The sequence below is a fragment of the Delphinapterus leucas genome, chromosome 20 (assembly GCF_059928025.1).
Source record: "Delphinapterus leucas isolate spDelLeu-1000000601 "Yukka" chromosome 20, BTC_Dleu_Yukka2, whole genome shotgun sequence".
NCBI classification, from domain to species: domain Eukaryota; kingdom Metazoa; phylum Chordata; class Mammalia; order Artiodactyla; family Monodontidae; genus Delphinapterus; species Delphinapterus leucas.
In genome coordinates, this window is record NC_143148.1 from 43,218,648 (window position 1) to 43,238,056 (window position 19,409).

Consider the following 19,409-nt stretch of genomic DNA (forward strand, 5'->3'; position numbering starts at 1 on the left):
TACTCTGCAACAGGAGAAGCCACCACAGTGAGAAGCCCGCGCACCACAACGAAGAGTAGCCCCCGCTTGCCGCAACTAGAGAAAGCCCGTGTGCAGCAACGAAGACCCAACACAGCCAAAAGAAAGAAAAAAAAAGACAGTTTGAAATACATGGTGTATATAAAGAGACAGAATAATAATATTAATCATTTAAAAGGCAATAAATACTAAGAAGAAGCTAGTGTTCAAGTCGTATGAATAATATCATTACAATGGTTAAGTGCTGCTTTTTTCTGAACCTCGCAGAAACCAACATCAAAAGGAAAGTACGGAGGGATAGCTTATCTTACAGAGGAAATTAACAGCTTTCAGTAGGGAAAAAATAGTTTTTACTGTAAATTTTAAGGACCTCTGTGTTGAATTGCGATGAGTTTTTGACATCTCTATCCATTGCTGACAGCTGGGGCGGCTGGTGGGAGTGATGCTGAGGCCACAGCTGCCGACTGGAAGAAGTGTGACCTGATTGCAAAGATTTTGGCCTCTTGTCCCCAGCAGTCTCTTTCACTAGAGGATTATTATAGAGATATCTGCCCCCAGGTAAATCATTTTGTTTCTTTTGACTGTTTGAGATTATCTGCTTATTTATAAAAAGAGGACTTTTAATGTTTGTCTGATATTGAGTTAAAAACAATATAATGTTTAAGTTTATTATTCAGTGAGGGGCCTTCTTAATAACTGATTAAAAACCTGTGGGAGAGACTGACCTGTTAGGTTTAAGAGCCCCTCACCATTAATAACTGACTAGCTTGCTCTCAGAGCTTGAATATGAAACTACAGTTTCATCATATTCATTATCTTTTCTGTGTTTTTTATTAGTTTAAAAAAAAATAGGTATTTAATAAACAGGGTAAATTAACATGGTACACAATTTAAAAGCACAAAAGAGTAAATGGAAAAGTAAGTCTCCCTCCCATCTCTGTACCAATTTCTTATTTATTTTGCAGAGGTAGTCTGTGTATCATGTGTATACAACTATATGTGTGTATATGTGTGTATATATTCTAATTTTTATCCAAATGATAACATGCGCCACACACTGTTTTTCAGTTTTGCTTTTCTCACTTAACAGTGTACCTTAGAGATCATTTCATCATTCTTTTTCTTGGGTACATAGGTATTTCATCATATTATGTACCATAATTTATTTAACTAGCTTCCTATTTTTTTTAAATAAATAAATTTATTTATTTTTGGATGCATTGGGTCTTTGTTGCTGTGCACAGGCTTTCTCTAGTTGCAGCAAGCAGGGGCTACTCTTCGTTGCAGTGTGCAGGCTTGTCATTTTGGTGGCTTCTCTTGTTGTGGAGCATGGGCTCTAGGTGCACAGGCTTCAGTAGTTGTGGCACGTGGGCTCAGTAGTTGTGGCTCGCGGGCTCTAGAGCGTAGGCTCAGTAGTTGTGGCACAGGGGCTTAGTTGCTCCGCGGCATGTGGGATCTTCCCACACCAGGGCTCGAACCCGTGTCCGCTGCATTGGCAGGCGGATTCTTAACCACTGCACGACCAGGGAAGCCCTACCTAGCTTCTTATTAATGGACATTTAAGTTGTTTCCATTCTTTTGCTGTTACAAACCATGTTCCAATTAATATCTATAAATCTTGCCTATGTGCAAGTATTATCACAGGGAAAATTCTTAGAATTGACATTACTGGCTTAAAGGGTACGTGTATTTAAATTTTTGATTGATATTACTTATGTGTCTGTTTTCCCACACTTTTGCCTATGCAATGTGTTACAAAACTTTTCTTTGTTAATCTGATTAGGTGAAAGTGTGGAAGGAGTGTTCTTAGTCAGCACTCCCTGTGCATTTAGATGTAAGATATGCCTTTTGGAGTACAGTGTGAAGAAAGTCATTCAGTTGTTATGCAGGTCTGCAGGATTCTCATGGGTAGGCATGCATGGGAACAAATATCACAATGCAAAATCTTATATTGGAAAATATTAAGTATAAATTATCTTACAGGATAAAGTTATCATTTGCAATGATGAGTAAATATTTTCCAAAACTAGTAGCTATAGTTTGGGCACTTAAGGAAATGATAAAATCAAGTCATAGGTTTCAATCTTACTTAGTCTCTCTTTGGCAGTGTCAGAGGTCACATAACAGTTTTTTAACAGAAGATTCTCCTGTCTACAAAAAGTACAAGAGTCAGTTTTAAGCCAGGAACAGAATGTGCTTTTCAGTTGGGTGCTTAAACTCAAGCACGAGAGATCAGTGTTTATTTTTGAGAATAAAGTAGACTTTTGTTCAGACCTGACAGGCTCTTCAGATTCTGAATATATTTATACACCTTGACCCCATAATTGCTATTTATCATAGCAAAATTTTGGGGGAAAACTGAATATCTGGAAATATTTTTGAGGAATTTATAACTATGAGAAGGTTTCAGCAATACACAAAACTGAATATTAAGTATGGCCTTAATTGAAAAGAAAAAAGAATTATACAGGAAACATACTGGAAAAAAATACACCCAAAATGTTTATAGTAATTTGGGGAGATTTAATTTTCTTCTTAAAAATTTATTCTCCAAATTTCCTACAATGAGCATGTATTTTATAAATCTGATAAAATTTTTTAATAAAAACGTAGCTCCTTCAGTTCTCATACCCTTTGACACAGGGTTGTTAAATTAAAAAAAAAACTTCTATTGGATCAGTGTTACTGCAGTAAATTTTTTTTTTGCCATAAAGAAATTAATGTGTTGTCTTCTTAGTTAATGTAATGCTTCTTGCAAAGAGCCTGGTATTTACTTCATGTAATTTTTCTTTTAGATTTTGGATTTATTTCACTTTCAAGATAAATTGACAGGACTACAATTTCAGAGAGTTGCCACCACTACCTTTATAACTATGTCAAGAGAACGGCCACAACTGGCAGCAAAGTACTTACTTCAGCCAGTGTTAGCTCCTCTTCATCGATGTTTAAATACAGCAGGTAAAGAAGGAAGTCTGGTGGTTCGCTGTCCCTCTAAAGGACCCTCTTCCGTGTTTTGGATTTAAATAACTTAAGTCTATGGTAGTTCATTGTCTTTAATTTCACTTTTTTTCCCCCAATTTTTTGTTTTGAAAAATCCACTTCATAAAAGTTCTAAGAAGAATGCAGTGTCCTACCCCTATATACTTCACATAGTTAACATTTTGACATGTTCACTTTCTCTTTCTCTCTTCCTACACACATACGTATTTTTTTTCTGAAGCATTTGAGAGTTAGTTGCAGACATCGAATATACAGACTTTATTCAGATCTCTTACTTGTCTCAAGAATTTCCTTTATAGCTGTTTTTTAAAAATTACATTGCATTTACTTGTTATGTCTTTTTAGTTTTCTGTAATGTAGAATAGATCCCTAATAGTCTTTCACTCTGACACTTTTGAAGCCCAGGTTATAGAATGTTCTTCAATTTGTATTTGTCTCATTGTTTCCTCTTGATTAGATCCAGGTTAACATTTTGGCAGGAGTACTACATATGATGGTTTTTTTTTTTTTTTAGTCCATCCGATTAGGGGCACATGTTATCAGTTTATTCCATTATTAGTGATGTTTAATTTGACTATTTGATTAAAGTGGTAGCAACCAGATTTCTCCACTGTAAAAATACCTTCCTCCCTTTGTAATTAATAATAATCTGTGGGATGATAGATGTATGAGACAGTGTGAATATCCTGTTTCCCAACAGTCCTTCATACTGTGGTTTAGTATCCACTGATGATTTTTGCTCATAAAATGGTGACTTCCTATTTTTTTTATTGTTTCTAATTTGTTAGTTGGTATTCTTCTGTAAGGAAGAGCTTTTCTTTTCTCCTTGCCTCATCTCTTTTAAAAAAATAATTATTTAAGTATCAATACACATTCATAGATTCTTTTTTTATTCAGTGGGTGACTGAACATTCCTGTCATTCATTTTGAAGCTTAAATTTTCCCAGATTTGGCCAGTTTTAATGTGTTAAAAGATTGACATTTTCAGCACTTCCCGCAGTGTGTGTTCATGCTTTATTGATATTAGTGCTGGGATACAGAGTATCATTTCAACATTCTTAGTGAGTAAAAAAAACCTTTCCATATAGTCTTTTCTGAGGTTAAAAATAAAGAGAAAAATTGATGTTGTGATTAAGCCCAATTTAGTTCTGTGTAGACTTTGTATAAAAGTCATTTACAGTGTAAATTTTTCTGAGTGTGTTTAGAGGGGTTTAGGTGGGTGAGAATGGAGAAAATCTAATTCTTGTGCATAGTAAGCACCAGATTGAGCTTTGGTGGAGTGAAATTTGTGATTATTCAGACATGATAAGTAATTAAAATTCCTTTATACATTTAATGAAAATCTAGTCTAGAATTAGCATTTCTTCAAAAAATGAAGTATTATTTCTGTTGGCCCTTGTCATTAAAGCCTAGCATTTATATCTAATTTCATGTGTTAAGACTATACCTCAATACTAATCTATTTATCTTCTTGTCTGTGACTGACGAGGTGTTTCCTTCAGTCTGGAGTGTGTTCTCAAAGTGTGGTCCCAGGACTAGCAGCATCAGCATCACCTGGGAATTTATTAGAAATACAACTTCTTGGGCTCCACCACAGGCCTACTGAATTAGAAACTCTGATGTGGGACCCAACACTGTTTTAACAGGCCCTTTTGGTAATTCAAGTGTGTGTTCAAGTTTGACCCCTGGTCTAGAGCACTGTGCTTGGGATGCCTAGATTCAGTCCAGTTGTGGGTCAATTATTTTTGTCCTGGGCCTTGTTCATTCATTCAAAGAATATTTATTGGACACCTATTTACCCTGCATTTTCATGTGTTAGGTTATATCTGTAACACCAGCTACATGTTTTGCATATACAATCTATTGATAACAAAAAGGATTGGGTAAGAATATGACTGATCTTATATATATACCCCATCATTGCCCCTGGAAAAACAATCTCTAAAGTGTAAGCTTTCTTATTTTGTTTTTCATATTGCATCACATTTTTAGGACTATGTGGCAATTATGATGAATTATCATATTTTATCAATTCCAAGATGCACTTTTTTTCACATTAAAAAAAATTTTATTTTCGAAATCTTTTTCACATTTTAGCAACTCTAATTGCCCATCTCACAATCATTGTTGGCCAGGTAGCAGTTGTGGCATTGTTGTGCCTGCAAATGAGCGTTAACATTTGTAGAATGGATGTCAGTGACTTAGAAGAAAATCTTGAATACAATAGTAAAGTGGAGGACTCTTAAGGATATCACATCACTGTACTCTGTGGCACAGAGAACGATATATTATGGCAAAGCACAGATACCGGTAATGGTGTTGAAATGTTTCAGAAGAGTTGGACACTTAATGTGCAGTTTTAATTCCTTATCCTGTTTATTCCAATTATTTAGCTTGTATCAAGAGTGATAGGGAATTCCCTGGCAGTCCAGTGGTTAGGGCTTCGTACTTCCACTACATGGGTCACGGGGTCGACCCCTGGTCGGGGAACTAACATCCTGCATGCTGCATGGAGTGGCCAAAGGAAAAAAAAAATGACATATAACAATACTGTATAAAATAAATCTAGGAGAGTTCTCTTAATACTTTTTTTAAAAAGCTCTGTTTTAAAACTTTTTTTTTTTGGCCACACCAAGCAGCATGTGGGATCTTGGTTCCCTGACAAGGGATTGAACCTGTACCCCCTGCAGTGGAAGCTGGGAGTGTTAACCACTGGACCACCGGGGAAGTCCCTTAAAACTTTTTAAAGGGAAATTTTCAAACACATGTACAGAGAATAGTATAATGAACACCTGTGTACCAGTCACCCAGACACAACCATTGATTCTGCCATTTTCACTTAATTTAATGTCCAAGTTTTCATTCATTAATTTAAAATTAAAATCCCAAGTGATAATGTTTCATAGGTTACTTGGCAGTGTTTTTTCTTTCTTAGTGATACATAAAATAACAATGCATGTTTATAATCAACGAAACATTGTGTGAAATATTGTATTTGAATGGTGCTGTATTGTAACTATGTTGATTTTCTAATTTTAGCTGTTACTTCCTGAACTTTCTAGTAAAACTTTTTTCCTTAGGCCCAGCTTCTTCTATTCAATGAGGTGCTGAGTGTGGGTAATTTTGTTTTTTGTTCCTTAGAGGTTTCAGAGAGTGACATGGTGCCAGGGACCATTTTGATGACGGAAGAAGAACTTAGTAGATGTATTGAGGATGTATATAAGGTTGGTAATTTGAGTCACTAGTGTTTTCAGTTAATATTTGTACTTAGTCTTTTAAAATAATTTTGCCTTTTAAACTGGTACTTCAAGAATTGGAACGACTAATCTTAAATTCCAAACCATCAAAATCTTTTTACCTTGAAAACTGGAAACTATAAGTTGTTAGTGAAAAAAATGATACATTTTGAAACTCTGTCAATTTCATCATTTACTCTGAATCTTAAACAGTTCAGATTCTCTAAGTGACACATGCCACTGCTGAAAGTGTGTCTTTGAAGGAATTGACAAAGGAATTTGCAATACTGTAGGCTTTCTAAAATTTACTGTATGATAATATTGAATCTACTTTATAATTTTTTGATAGAATCATCATCATAAAGAAGTTGGAATAAATGAGTCATAGAAATGACTTCCTAAATATATACTGAAAATGAAAAAATATTTATATAAATTATATGTTCTCTATGATTGCAATCTTATAAATATATATGAAATACATATTTTTAGACAAAAATGAAATCCATTGTGTTAAGCCCAGATGGCACTGGGGTAAATATTCTTCTTTAAAGTTTATTTCAATACATTTTTTAAAAATTAATTAATTAATTTATTTATTTTTGGCTGCATTGGGTCTTTGTTGCTGTGCGCAGGCTTTCTCTAGTTGCGGTGAGCGGGGGCTACTCTTCGCTGCAGTGTGTGGGCTTCTCATTGCGGTGGCTTTTCTTGTTGAGGAGCACGGGCTCTAGGTGCAGGGGTTTCAGTAGTCGTGGCATGCGGGCTCAGTGTTTGTGGCTCGTGGGCTCTAGAGCGCAGGCTCAGTGGTTGTGGCACATGGGCTTAGTTGCTCTGTGGCATGTGGGATCTTCCCGGACCAGGGCTCGAGCTCGTGTCCCCTGCATTGGCAGGTGGATTCTTAACCACTGCGCCACCAGGGAAGTCCCTCAATACGTTTATAATAATATTTTACTATTAAAAACATTTACAAGAGTAAACAGCTTTCAGAATTATATTTCATGTAGAAAGGTACAGCCACTTTGGGAATATATTGTTTGGCAGTTCCTTAAAAAGTTAAACATAGAGTTATCATATGACTCAACAATTCCACTCTTAGTTATAGAGAAGTGAAAACATATTCATACAAAACCTGTACACAAATGTTCATAGCATCATTATTCATAATAGCCAAAATGTGGAAACAACTGAGATGTCTATCAACTGATGAATGAATTAACAAATGTGATATATTCATATAATGGAATATTTTTCATCTGTAAAAAGGAATAAAGTATGGATACACGTTTCAACATGGATGAACACTTTTTTTTTCCTATTTAGGTATATCTTAACGTAAACCGCAGTACAGTGTACAGAAGGGAATGCTAAGTACATGTTAAATACAGATGAAAAGAATCTGTTGCTAATCACTCTGTGTAGCTAGGTGTACAGTGGGCCCTGGGGCCACAGTTCATGGTTTCTGTAATGTTCTTAAATTTATATTTCATTAGTGTTCTTGGCAGTGTCTAATTTTTGCCGATCCTAGTTGGTCATTGGTTTTACCAGTAACTTGAAGCACTTATAGGGGAGCAAGCACTGTCAGTGTTGCCATCCCCTCGTTGCCACACCCTCCCCTATATTTGCATCTTTGGCCTCTTCAGCTGGCTGGTTCTTGGCAGGAAGCTTAAGCCCCTTGTTCATTCTGTGAGGGCCCTTTGATTATAACCGGATACTACCATCTATAAGTCCACGTAGACAGGCACCCGAGACTTGTCACCACACACTGAAGGGGTGATTGGAAGAGACCCCACAGTCAGCCCCTCTGAGTTGGGGAAACTCCTCATCCCTTGGGACCCTCCCCATCCCTTGGGATCCTGGTGAGCCACATGGAACTGGTCTGCCAAGGGCCACAGGAGGGGACCACTGCCATTCTGCCCACTAACACTGAGGAAAGTCGGTGATGCTGCTTCTGTTTAATGCACAGAGGCAAGTGGATAAACAGTTTAAAATTATGATTTTTTAATGTTTAAAGAAGCTAGACACAAAAGACCACCCATTGTATGATTCCATTTAAATGAAATGTTCAGAATAGGCAAATTCATGGACACAGAAAGTAGATTAGTGAGTGCTAGTGGCTGAGGCTGGGGAGTTGGGAGTGGCTGATAGTGAGAATGAGGTTTCTTTCTGAGGTAAGGAAGATGTTCTGGAATTAGTGGTGATGGTTGTGCAATTTTGTGAATATACTAAGAACCACTGAATTGTACGTTTTAGAGAGTGAATTTTATGGTATGTGAATTATATTTCAATACTTAAAAAATTTTTATTCCACATTTCTTATTTCTTTTCTATGGCAGTAAATTAAACATTTTAGAGTAAATTTTTTTTTTTTTTTTTTTTTTTTGCGGTACACGGGCCTCTCACTGTTGTGGCCTCTCCCGTTGCGGAGCACAGGCTCCGGACGTGCAGCTCAGCGGCCATGGCTCACGGGCCCAGCCGCTCCGCAGCATGTGGGATCTTCCCGGACCGGGGCACGAACCCGTGTCCCCTGCATCGGCAGGCGGACTCTAAACCACTGCGCCACCAGGGAAGCCCTAGAGTAAATTTTTAAATTTTAGTTTGTTATGAAATGGTTCAAACAAACCAAATAAAAAATGAAGAATAAAACACTCATGTACCCACCACTCAGCTTAAAAAATTACACATTACCAATTCAGTTGAAATCCTCTGTGAATCCATCCCTGATCACATTTCCCTTGCTCCTCACCCAATGGGAACCACGATCCTAAATTTGTATTTATTATTCCTTAATCTGTTTTTAGTATTGTTGTGCATGATTTTAAATTTTATTTAAATGGCATTGTAATATATCTAACTTTAATCCATTCATTTCTACTGCCAGATATTATTCTGTTTTATGACTATATCACCATTTATTTGTTTATTCTTCTCTTGGTAGACATTTGAGTTGTTTTCAGGGAGTTTTGTCTATCTGTTAGGTGCATTGTGGTTTTGGTTAGCAGTTAGTTCTCTTATTACTAGTGACATTGAACATTTTTTTGTCTTTTGGTTCATTCATATATTCTCTTCTTTAACTTGCCTGTTCATTTGTTTTTTACCCATTTTAATACTTGAGTTATTTGCCTCTTTAAAATATTTTTAAAATAAATCTTTTTTTAATAAAACAGCCTTATTGAAATAGACTTTACAGATCAAAAAATAATGTTTTAAGTATACAGTTCAGTGCTTTTTCAGGAAATTTACAGAGTTGTGAAACTATCACCACCGTACAGTTTTAGAACATTTCCATCACCCCAAAAAGATCCATTGTGCCTATTTATAGTCACTCCTTGGTCCCACACCTAATCCCCAAGCAACCACTAACCTGGTCTGTATCTCTATGGATTTGCCTTTTGTGGATATTTTATATGAGGGACTCATGCAATAAGTGTTCTTTTGTGACTGGCTTCTCCCTCTTAGCATGATGTTTCTGAGGTTCATCCAGGTTGTTGCATGTATCAATATTTTGTCCCTTTTTATTGTAAGTAATATTTCATTTTATGAATATATACATATTTTGTTTATTTGTCATCAGTTGATGGACATTTGGATGTACAGTGAATCTTTTTTAGACAACTTCATGAGAGATATTTTATGTACCGAACATTTACCCATTTACAGTGTGCGAATCAGTGGCCTTTTAGTATATTCACAGATTTGTGCAGCTGTCATCACAGTCAACTTTAGGACATTTCATTACCCCAAAAGAAACCCACACCACTCCCCACATCCCAGCCTTAGGCAGCCACTAATCTACTTTCTGTCTCTATAGATTAGCCTATTCTGAACATTGCATATAAATGGAGTCATACAATATGTAGTCTTTTGTGATTAGCTTCTTTCATTTAACATGATGCTTTAAAGGTTCATCTCGATTGTAGCATGAAGCAGTACTTCACTCCTTTTTATTGCTGAATAGTATTCTGTTATAAGTATTTATCCATTCACCATTTGATGGACATTTGGGTTCTACATTTTGGCTATTATGATAATGCTGCTATGGACATTTGTGTACAAGTTATTCGTGTACATATGTTTTCATTTCTCCTGGGTATATACCTGGGAGTGGAATTGCTGGATCATATGGTAACTCTATGTTTAACCATTTGAGGTACTGTCAGATCATTTTCAAAGGGGTTGCACCATTTTACATTGCCCCCAGCAGTGTATGAGGGTGTAAAGTAAATCTTAAATCATGTTCTTTCAGATAAGAAAGAGCTTTTGTTTTGGTTTGGTTTAAGCTTTATGTATGATACTAATAAATTTGTAGATATAAATATATGCTGCTTAAAAATTCAAAACTCATTCTCAGTAACACTCACTTTTTACTAAAAGTTGGGTATTTACTACCCTTTAATTTTGCTGTTAAAAAAACCAGAGTACACCCTTTACAATGTTGACCTGGCACACAAGTGTAGAATTAAATTGTTCATAGATAAAACAGGACCTGATGACTTAGTGGCTATAATGCTGTTTTTATTTTTTGATGCTTCATTTTAGAGACTTACGAAAAGAAAGTTCTTATATCTTGTTCTACCTGTTGGTAGGCAGGGACTTTTCACATAATATGAAGACAAGGAATTATACAGAGCAATCTAGAAAGCAAACTTTCTGAATTAGAGAATAAAGCCCAAATAACTTTTAGAAAGGTTATCTTCAGTCATGTTCCATCTAAGAAATACCATGATGAAAAGTTGTAAAATAGCCGGGTGTGGAATGTTAGAAAGACTTGAAAGTGCTGGTAGGAGTAGGACTAATTTTGTCTAAACTTTGGTACAAACCCCTCATAGTGTTAGGTAGATGTCAATAAATTGCGTTTAGGAGGAAAGGAAAGCAAAACAACTTCTTTCTGGCAAGTGAATTAGCCTCTAAAAATCAGAGAGATCGAGAAATAGTCCTTGCCATTTCTCCTATTGTTGTCCCCCATAAGGCGGGAAAAACCCTCATTGTTCGGTGAACAGTTTAATGAATTAAAAACCTCCTGGAGAGACAAGCAAAACATTAGTTTGCTGTAGACACTTGGTTTTCCACAAGGACTGGGACTGTCTTGAAAGCAGGAAGGGGTGTAGAAGTTTATTCTCTCTACAAGGTTTTGGCAGCTCAGCTGCAGAGGGAAAACAGAGGAAATGTGTACGTTGGAGGAAAATGGTAAACATTGTGTAAAATTTAGCAACAAAGAGTATGTTGTCTGTATTAACTTTCTGCTAATACTAAATTATAGAGTACAGCTCAAAGGCAGGAAATAAGGAAAACATCTGGGATGGTTGAATTGATCCAGCAACTCACTCGGTAACAAGAGGGTACAAGAGGGTGTTTTAATTTTAGAGAGGCATTTGGGAACATTTCCAGCTCTGGTGTTCTCTCTCTCTCTCTCTCTCTCCTTTTCTTTTTAACAGATTTATTGAGATGGAACTCACATACCTCACAATTCACCGATTTAAGTGCTCAGTTCAGTGTTTTTGGTATTTCACAGTGTTGTGCAACCATCACCACAATCTAATTTTAGAATATTTTTATCCCTCCTGAAAGGACTCCATACTTATTAGCTGTAACCTCCCATTCTCTCCACTTTGCCCCCAGCCCTAGGCAACCACTAATATACTTTCTGTCTCTGTAGATTTGCCTATTCTGGACATTTTATATAAATGAAATCATATAATATGTGGTCTTTTGTAGTTGGCTCTTCAGTGTTTTTAAGATTCATCCGTATTTTATCATGAAGCAGTACTTCATACCTTTTAATGCCAAATGGTGTTCTGTTGTATGGTTATATCACATTTTGTTACCTATTTATCAGCTGATGGAAATTTGTGTTGTTTCCACATTTTGGAGTGTTATGAACAGTGTTGCTGTGGACATTCATGTACAGGTTTTTGTGTGTATGTATGTTGTCATTTCTCTTGGGTGTATACATAGGAGTGGAATTGGTGGATCATATGGTAACTCTATGTTTAACCTTTTGAGGTACTGCCAGATCATTTTCTAAAGTGGCCACACCATTCTACATTCCCACCAGCAATATATGAGAATTCCAGTTTATCCAGATTATGGTCAACGTTTGTTATCATCCTTTTTTAAAAAATAGCCTTCCTAGTGGGAGTAAAGTAATATCTCCTTGTGGCTTTGATTTACGTTTCCCTAATGACTAATGATGTTGAACAGCCTGTCATGTGCTTATTGGCCATTTGGAGAAATTTCTGTTAAGAACCTTTGCCCATTTTTATTTTTTAAAAATTTTTTAAAATTAATTTTATTTATTTATTTTTGGCTGCGTTGGGCCTTCGTTGTTGCGCATGGGCTTTCTCTAGTTGTGGCGAGTGGGGGCTACTCTTTGTTGCAGTGCGTGGGCTTCTCATTGCGGTGGCTCCTCTTGTTGCAGAGCACGGGCTCTAGGCGCCAGGCTTCAGTCGTTGTGGCACACGGGCTCAGTAGTTGTGGCTCACAGGCTCTAGAGCACAGGCTCAGTAGTTGTGGTGCACGGGCTTAGTTGCTCTGCAGCATGTGGGATCCTCCTGGGCCAGAGCTCAAACCCGTGTCCCCTGCATTGGCAGGCGGATTCTTAACCACTGCACCACCAAGGAAGCCCCTTTTGCCCATTTTTAAATTGGGTTGTCTTTTTATCATTGGTGCGTTGTGGGATTGGACTCACTCTGACCAACAGCTTTCTCTAAAGAAATCCTCCTCATCAGTCTCTTCTCAGTCTCCACACCTTTGATCTTCTCTACCCTCTTTCTGAATGAGGAGTTTTTATAGTCTTGATCTCATCATAGCCTGGTGTCTTACTTTGGAGTTTTAAGTCTATTTTATCTTGGTGCTTCACTTGACATTTCCAATTTAACACCCCATGTCACCTGTGTTATGACAGCTGTCCATCTGGCTGCCTTCTCAGTCTAACTGCAGAGCCCCTTAGTCCTCAGAGCTAGTTTCTTCTTTGCTTTATACACAGTCCTGGTCAGACTCGTTATCTGATTTTTAAGACCATAGCAGAATTAGAAGTAACAAATTAGAAGTTAGTTAGACTAACTAAGGCACAATGACAAGAGCAGAGAGGACCAAGGAAAGAGACAGAAAAAATACCCCCAAAGGGCATAATCAGTTGAAAAGCAAAGTATGTTGGACCACTGTGTTCAGTATACTTTGTTTAAGAAGGAAGGGATTGCATATAATTCATTTTAGAAATATTTCCTTCCAAAATTGTTAAAATATAAGTACATTTTGGTATTTAAAGGAATAAACTCTCAGCTCTCTGAATGAAAATTTTATGGCAGGAACAATGACAAGGGAAGGGCTTTTTACACTTGCATCCTTCACATACAGCAGGGAATAGAGCAGTGTGGCTCTGGTGGGCCAGGTGGAAAGTTCTCAGCAGTACAGGTATATATACAAATGCTAGTCGAATTGAAATGAAAACTTGGCATAGACACTTGTACTTCATCTGCATAAATATTCTTGTCATTTCTATGTGTGTACCTTATTTCTGGTAAAATTATGTAAGCCAAAAAGGGCATATGCTGCTCAAATAGCTTTTAGTCCAGTGGCTTCCCATTCTGTCTCCTCTGCCTCTGAGTGTCTGGGGCCTAATCTCTAGAATGTTTATATTCTTTTGTCCTCCCTGGTATGAGAGGGAGTCGTGTTTTTTTCTTTGCCTACAGAGGTGAAGAGAGGCCCATATTACATAGAGACTGGTTCTGGGTAGGGCAGGATAAAAGAATTCCAGTTCTTTCTGATTTGGATATTTTCTTGCTCTTAAGAGGAATGGCCAGAATTCGATAGTGGGAGTGGAGAGATGTTGCCTTTTAGTATTCCTCACAGTACTTGCCCAAGACTCCCTAAAGGCAGAAGAAATTTTAGGATAGGAAAGGCTAGAAGGTACCTAATTAGTTTATTTTCTACATTCTCATTTCCATTTTCGCTCTCTGTTTCCAGGTTTAGGAAACCTTGACTTTGATTATTCACGTCTTTTCCCCCCATCTAATCTTAATGAATTTCTAATTAAAGTTTCTCTGTCAGATTGACCAGTTGACTCCTCCTTCCGAATTTTTAATTATTTGTGTAGAGTAAATTAGAATAATACAATCTTAGAGCTGGAAGGAACTTTAGAAATAATTTAGTATAATCCTTCATTTTTTTTAATAGACTTTATTTTTTAGAGCAGTTTTAGGTTCACAGAAAAATTGAGTGGAAAGTACAGAGAGTTCCTGTGTATTCTCTGCCCCCACATGTGCACAGCCTCTCCCACTATCAGCATCCCACACTGGACGGTGTATTTGTCACGGTTTGTGAACCTATGTTGACATGTCAATATCACTGTAAGTCCATAGTTTACATTAAGGTTCACCTTTGATGTGGTACATTCTTTGGGTTTTGACAAATTAATCCCTCATTTTACAGTAAAGGAAACAAAATCCAAAAGATTGTGAAGTGACTTGTCCCAAATCACACTAGTGAGTGACAGAGCTGGTCCCAGGACCAACATTCCCTTCTCTCTCTCTTTCTCTCACTCTCTTTGTTTGGAAAAGATAATATTTGCACATGGTACAAATTTAATAAGTGCCAAAGGCTCTACAGTGAAAAGTTAGTCTCCCTCTCACCTGTGGACCCTCCCTAAAGGCAATCATTCTTTCTGGATGTTTCCATCTCCTGTTGAACTGTGACTTTGAATAACATGCAAAGGAATAAAAAAAGTATCCTTCAAGGATGTGTGAGATTTAAGCATTAGATTTTCTAAATGCTGCAGTTCAGATTCTGTGGTATAGTGTAGTGAAAAGCACTTGGCCTTTTGAGTCAGATGGACCTAGATTGGAATTTGGCTCCAGGGTTGACTATCCATGGGACTTCAGGTGACTTAAATGTGTCACTTGAGTTGTCAGGTGGTTGAATAAGGTAACTTTTGTTAGACTTATTGCATTCTTTATTTTCTTAATAAATTTATTTATTTATTTTTGGCTTTGTTGCGTCTTCGTTGCTGCACGTGGGCTTTCTCTAGTTGCGGTGAGTGGGGGCTACTCTTCTTTGCGGTGCGCGGGCTCCTCGTTGTGGCTTCTCTTGTTGCAGAGCACAGGCTCTAGGCGTGCTGGCTTCAGTAGTTGTGGCACGTGGGCTCAGTAGTTGTGGCTTGCGGGCTCTAGAGCTCAGGCTCAGTAGTTGTGGCACACAGGCTTAGTTGCTCCACGGCATGTGGGATCTTTCCAGGCCAGGGCTCCAACCTGTGTCCCCTGCATTGGCAGGCAGATTCTTAACCACTGCACCACCAGGGAAGCCCGGGTCATTGCATTCTTTAAAAGGTGCTCAAAGAACTGTCAGTTCCTTTTTGGTTCAGGGAAACTCTTTTTTTTTAAGACTGTTTTATGCATTATGCTCTGAAAGCATGCACAGTACAAAATACTATATTAAGTAAAACTCGCCTGGTTCTTTTGCTTCTCCTAAGTCTTAATTAAACTCAGTAAGTGCATTAGAAGTTCTAGAACACTACTGTCAAAAGGATCACTGGGATATTTTAGAAGGCAGCATTTGACTAGTTTAATCTTTAACTGGGGTAGAATCAAGTTCCAGCCTGTATTGAATTTCAATGTTAGGATTTAGTCAGCTTGATTCTGAATAGGCTCATCATGTTTGTATTTCCATACATGTACATCCCTGCAGAAGATAAGGCCATAAATTAAGAAAACTGTTCCATTCACAGTAGCATCAACAAGAATATTTAGGAATAAACTTAACATTTGCATATGGCTATATATTTTACAAAATATTTTAACGTGAATTATCTTTTTTGTGTGTGTGTGTGCTGGTACACGGGCCTCTCACTGCTGTGGCCTCTCCCGTTGCGGAGCACAGGCTCAGCGGCCATGGCTCATGGGCCCAGCCGCTCCGCGGCATGTGGGATCTTCCCGGACCGGGACACGAACCCGTGTCCCCTGCATTGGCAGGCGGACTCTCAACTACTGCGCCACCAGGGAAGCCCTTAACGTGAATTATCTTAATTGGTCCTTATGCTAAAAGCTTAACGCCTACATTATATTATCCATGAGGAAACTGGGACCTAGAGCGGTTTAAATGTCTTATCCCTGTTCACTCATTTAATATGTGGATTTGGGCAACCACATAGGTGGAAGAAACAAAGTTTACACCCACATTTCCTGATTCCTGACTTCCCAGTGCTCTTTCGGTGACTTTGCAGTGGTCTCTAAGGGATGTGTTTGACAATATAATGGGAGTCTATGAACTGAGCACGAGGGCTGCTTTCGGTTTTGTTTGCTTTGAACCAGAAACACGTACTTATTCTTAATACTTTATAAAATATATATATATATTTGTTTATTTATTTTGGCTGTACCAGGTCTTAGTTGGGGCACGGGATCTTTGTTGTGGCATGCGGGATCTTTAGTTGCAGCATGTGAACTCTTAGTTGCAGCATTCATGCAGCATCTAGTTCCCTGACCAAGGCTTGAACCTGGGCCCCCTGCATTGGGGGCACAGAGTCTTACCCACTGCGCCACCAGGAAGTCCTATTCTTAATACTTTTGACCATTTTGATTCCTCCAGGTTTTTCCTTTCTTCTTAAATTCAAATTTCCAGTCAATCTTTCCAGAGAAACTCAGTCCTCCAGACATTGAAGACAGATGCTGAACAAGCCAATATAATAAAATCAAATCTTCTATTGTTCAATCTGCTCTCCCTTCCATGGCTGAAGTTCTGTGATTCTGTTCAGTTAATTTGCATTGATTGATAACTTCTAGCTGCAGCTTTTTTTTTTAAAGAAAAAATGAAAATAGAGCATTGTAACTTCCCCACAAAAATAGAGCTTTTGAGAAAGTAAACAGCAGTCAGTCTGCTTTGTTCATTCATTTTTTTTTTTTCCTTTTGTGTTACGCGGGCCTCTCACTGTTGTGGGCTCTCCCATTGCGGAGCACAGGCTCTGAACGCGCAGGCTCAGCGGCCATGGCTCACAGGCCCAGCTGCTCTGCGGCATGTGGGATCCTCCCGGACTGGGGCACGAACCCGCGTCCCTTGCGTTGGCAGGCGGACTCTCAACCACTGCACCACCAGGGAAGCCCCATTTATTCTTTGATTCAGTTAATCAGTCACCAAAAAATTTACCAAGTACCTACTGATTGCCACTCTGCTTGGTTTACAAATACAGAAATGATTAAGAATCAGCTGCTACCTGATTCCCAGTGAAGCAAACAAAGAGTTACAATAGAGCATGATTCATAGTTAAGAGTACCAAGAAACATGCCTCTCTTACTTGTTAGAACACCAGTCCTCTAAGTTTAGATGAAGGATCGAGAGGCTTAACCACAGAGGCCTCTTCTCAGGGCTGGATCTGTAATAGAAAGCCAAGATGCATTCATAAATGAATGTGGAAATCCCAAGAAAGGAATGAGGAAATCCCCAGGTTCCCAGTGGGGTCATTGGTACCCATGTGTCTCCTTGACTAATCTTTTCTGAGCCGTTTTGGTTTTCCTAGATCCATACAGGCCTCTTATTTTGCCCCTCAGTCCTGTCCTACACATTTATACTGGAAAAGCCACAGGTAGTTACAGAAATTCCACTTTTCTTCAAAGCACCATTTCACTTACTCTCAGAGAGGCTTTTTCACACCAAAGAATTAAAAAGGTACCTTGAGAGTCTGTCTATACCTTCCCTGCTTCAGCTTTCCCATCTCTTGGTATTTTGTTTGGTGATCCCTAGTTGTACAGATACCTCAAGTAAACTTGAGTTACCAGAAAACCTTTCAGCTAAACAGGATTTCATCTTTTGAGTATTAACTTCAGAACTGATGGAACAGAAAGCTCCTGAGGATGGGTTAGAAATTTGTTACATCTTGGTCAAGTTGAAGATTCAACGTTTCAAAAATTTTGGGGTGGGATGCTTCATTTTTTTCAACTAGTCTTACCTCTTAATGGCTGAGGTACCAGAAAAGTATAGAAGACCATGAGCAAACTTGCAGTCAAGTCAGGGAATGCTGGAGTAGATAGGAAAGAGTTTTAAAGCTTGATTAATCCAACCTCTTTATTTTCCAGATAAGGAAACTAAGACTCAGAGAAGTCAATTGATTCATGTTAAGTCTCTCAACTGCTCAGTGGAATTATTTACAGACAACCCTATGTGAAACATGCCCGATAGTTATACTGCTAAAAAAAGGAAACTTCCAAATGATATGGAACATCTTTACAACAGGTAGAAATAATATATCAAGTATTAGATTGTGTTTCAGAAGTTGAATCTCTACCCCACTTTGCCTCCTAGTGAGCAGGGAAGACCCCCTACTAGAAAGAGACTGCGCATAAGCAGAGTCCAAAGAAATTCCACAACACTTGGGTGTTAGGGCCCGGAGGCGGGGCAGGCAGGCCCTCCCCTCAGTGGGGCAGGAACAACTTATCTATTGTGCCTTCACTGCTTCTTCAGTCGGTACTGTCACCAGCCTAGTGTGCAGGAAACTGGGAGGAACTAGCCCCAACAGTTTTTTCCGTATGTGGTATGACTTCATTGGAAGATTCTTTTTTTCTGGGGCATTTGGTCATTGTCAGTGCTGGCACCAAGAGATCACAGTGCAGCATTGACTGAATCAGTCCAGCCTCCCATGTCCCTTTATGGGTCACTAAACTCCAGATACAAGTCAATGATGTGGGGCAATCCACATTAAGGGAAAAGTGACCAGATTCCACTTTGGGAGTGTAAGCAGCGGGTAATGTTAGATGTCAGGTGCAGACCAAACTGTTAACGTGCATCTGAGTTTAATGTGAGGCAAGAGATTAGAAGGAGGGGACTGTCGTTGGAAAGGACTGGCTAAACTGTGACCCTGGAGAGCTACCAGAAGACTTGGTAGAAAGGAGCTATATAAGACTCAGTAGGAGGAAGAGGAGGCTGCACAGGAGTGCTGTCCATGGTGCCACTGGGAACTTCAGCCCTACTTTGCAGAGGTCACAGGAATAGGGTCATTAATAGTCTGACAAGCTGGGATCCACTGAATCTGAGGGGCTACAGCAGGGATAAAGTTAGGGATTGAAGAAATAAAAATATCATTATGTACAGGAGGAGGTTGATATTGGGAGGCCATGGGGTACATGCTTTGCTCTTTTTTACATTGTGGTAAAATAGACATAACATAAAATTAAC

At 38.4% G+C, this 19,409-nt stretch overlaps 1 protein-coding gene across 8 annotated transcripts in view; it reads left to right on the plus strand.

Moving 5' to 3' along the window:
- TANGO6 (transport and golgi organization 6 homolog) overlaps positions 1-19,409 on the plus strand; it is a 181,899-nt gene that overhangs the window by 26,194 nt on the left and 136,296 nt on the right. For all 8 annotated transcript variants that reach the window (XR_016390871.1, XR_016390872.1, XR_016390873.1 and 5 more), the window contains 3 exons: positions 440-576; positions 2,814-2,976; positions 6,160-6,242. Coding sequence is in view for 4 of the 8 variants with exons in the window: in XM_022583341.2 (XP_022439049.2) it covers positions 440-576; positions 2,814-2,976; positions 6,160-6,242 (383 nt within the window). In the remaining 4 variants the exon portion in view is untranslated. The remainder of the gene's footprint in view (positions 1-439; positions 577-2,813; positions 2,977-6,159; positions 6,243-19,409) is intronic.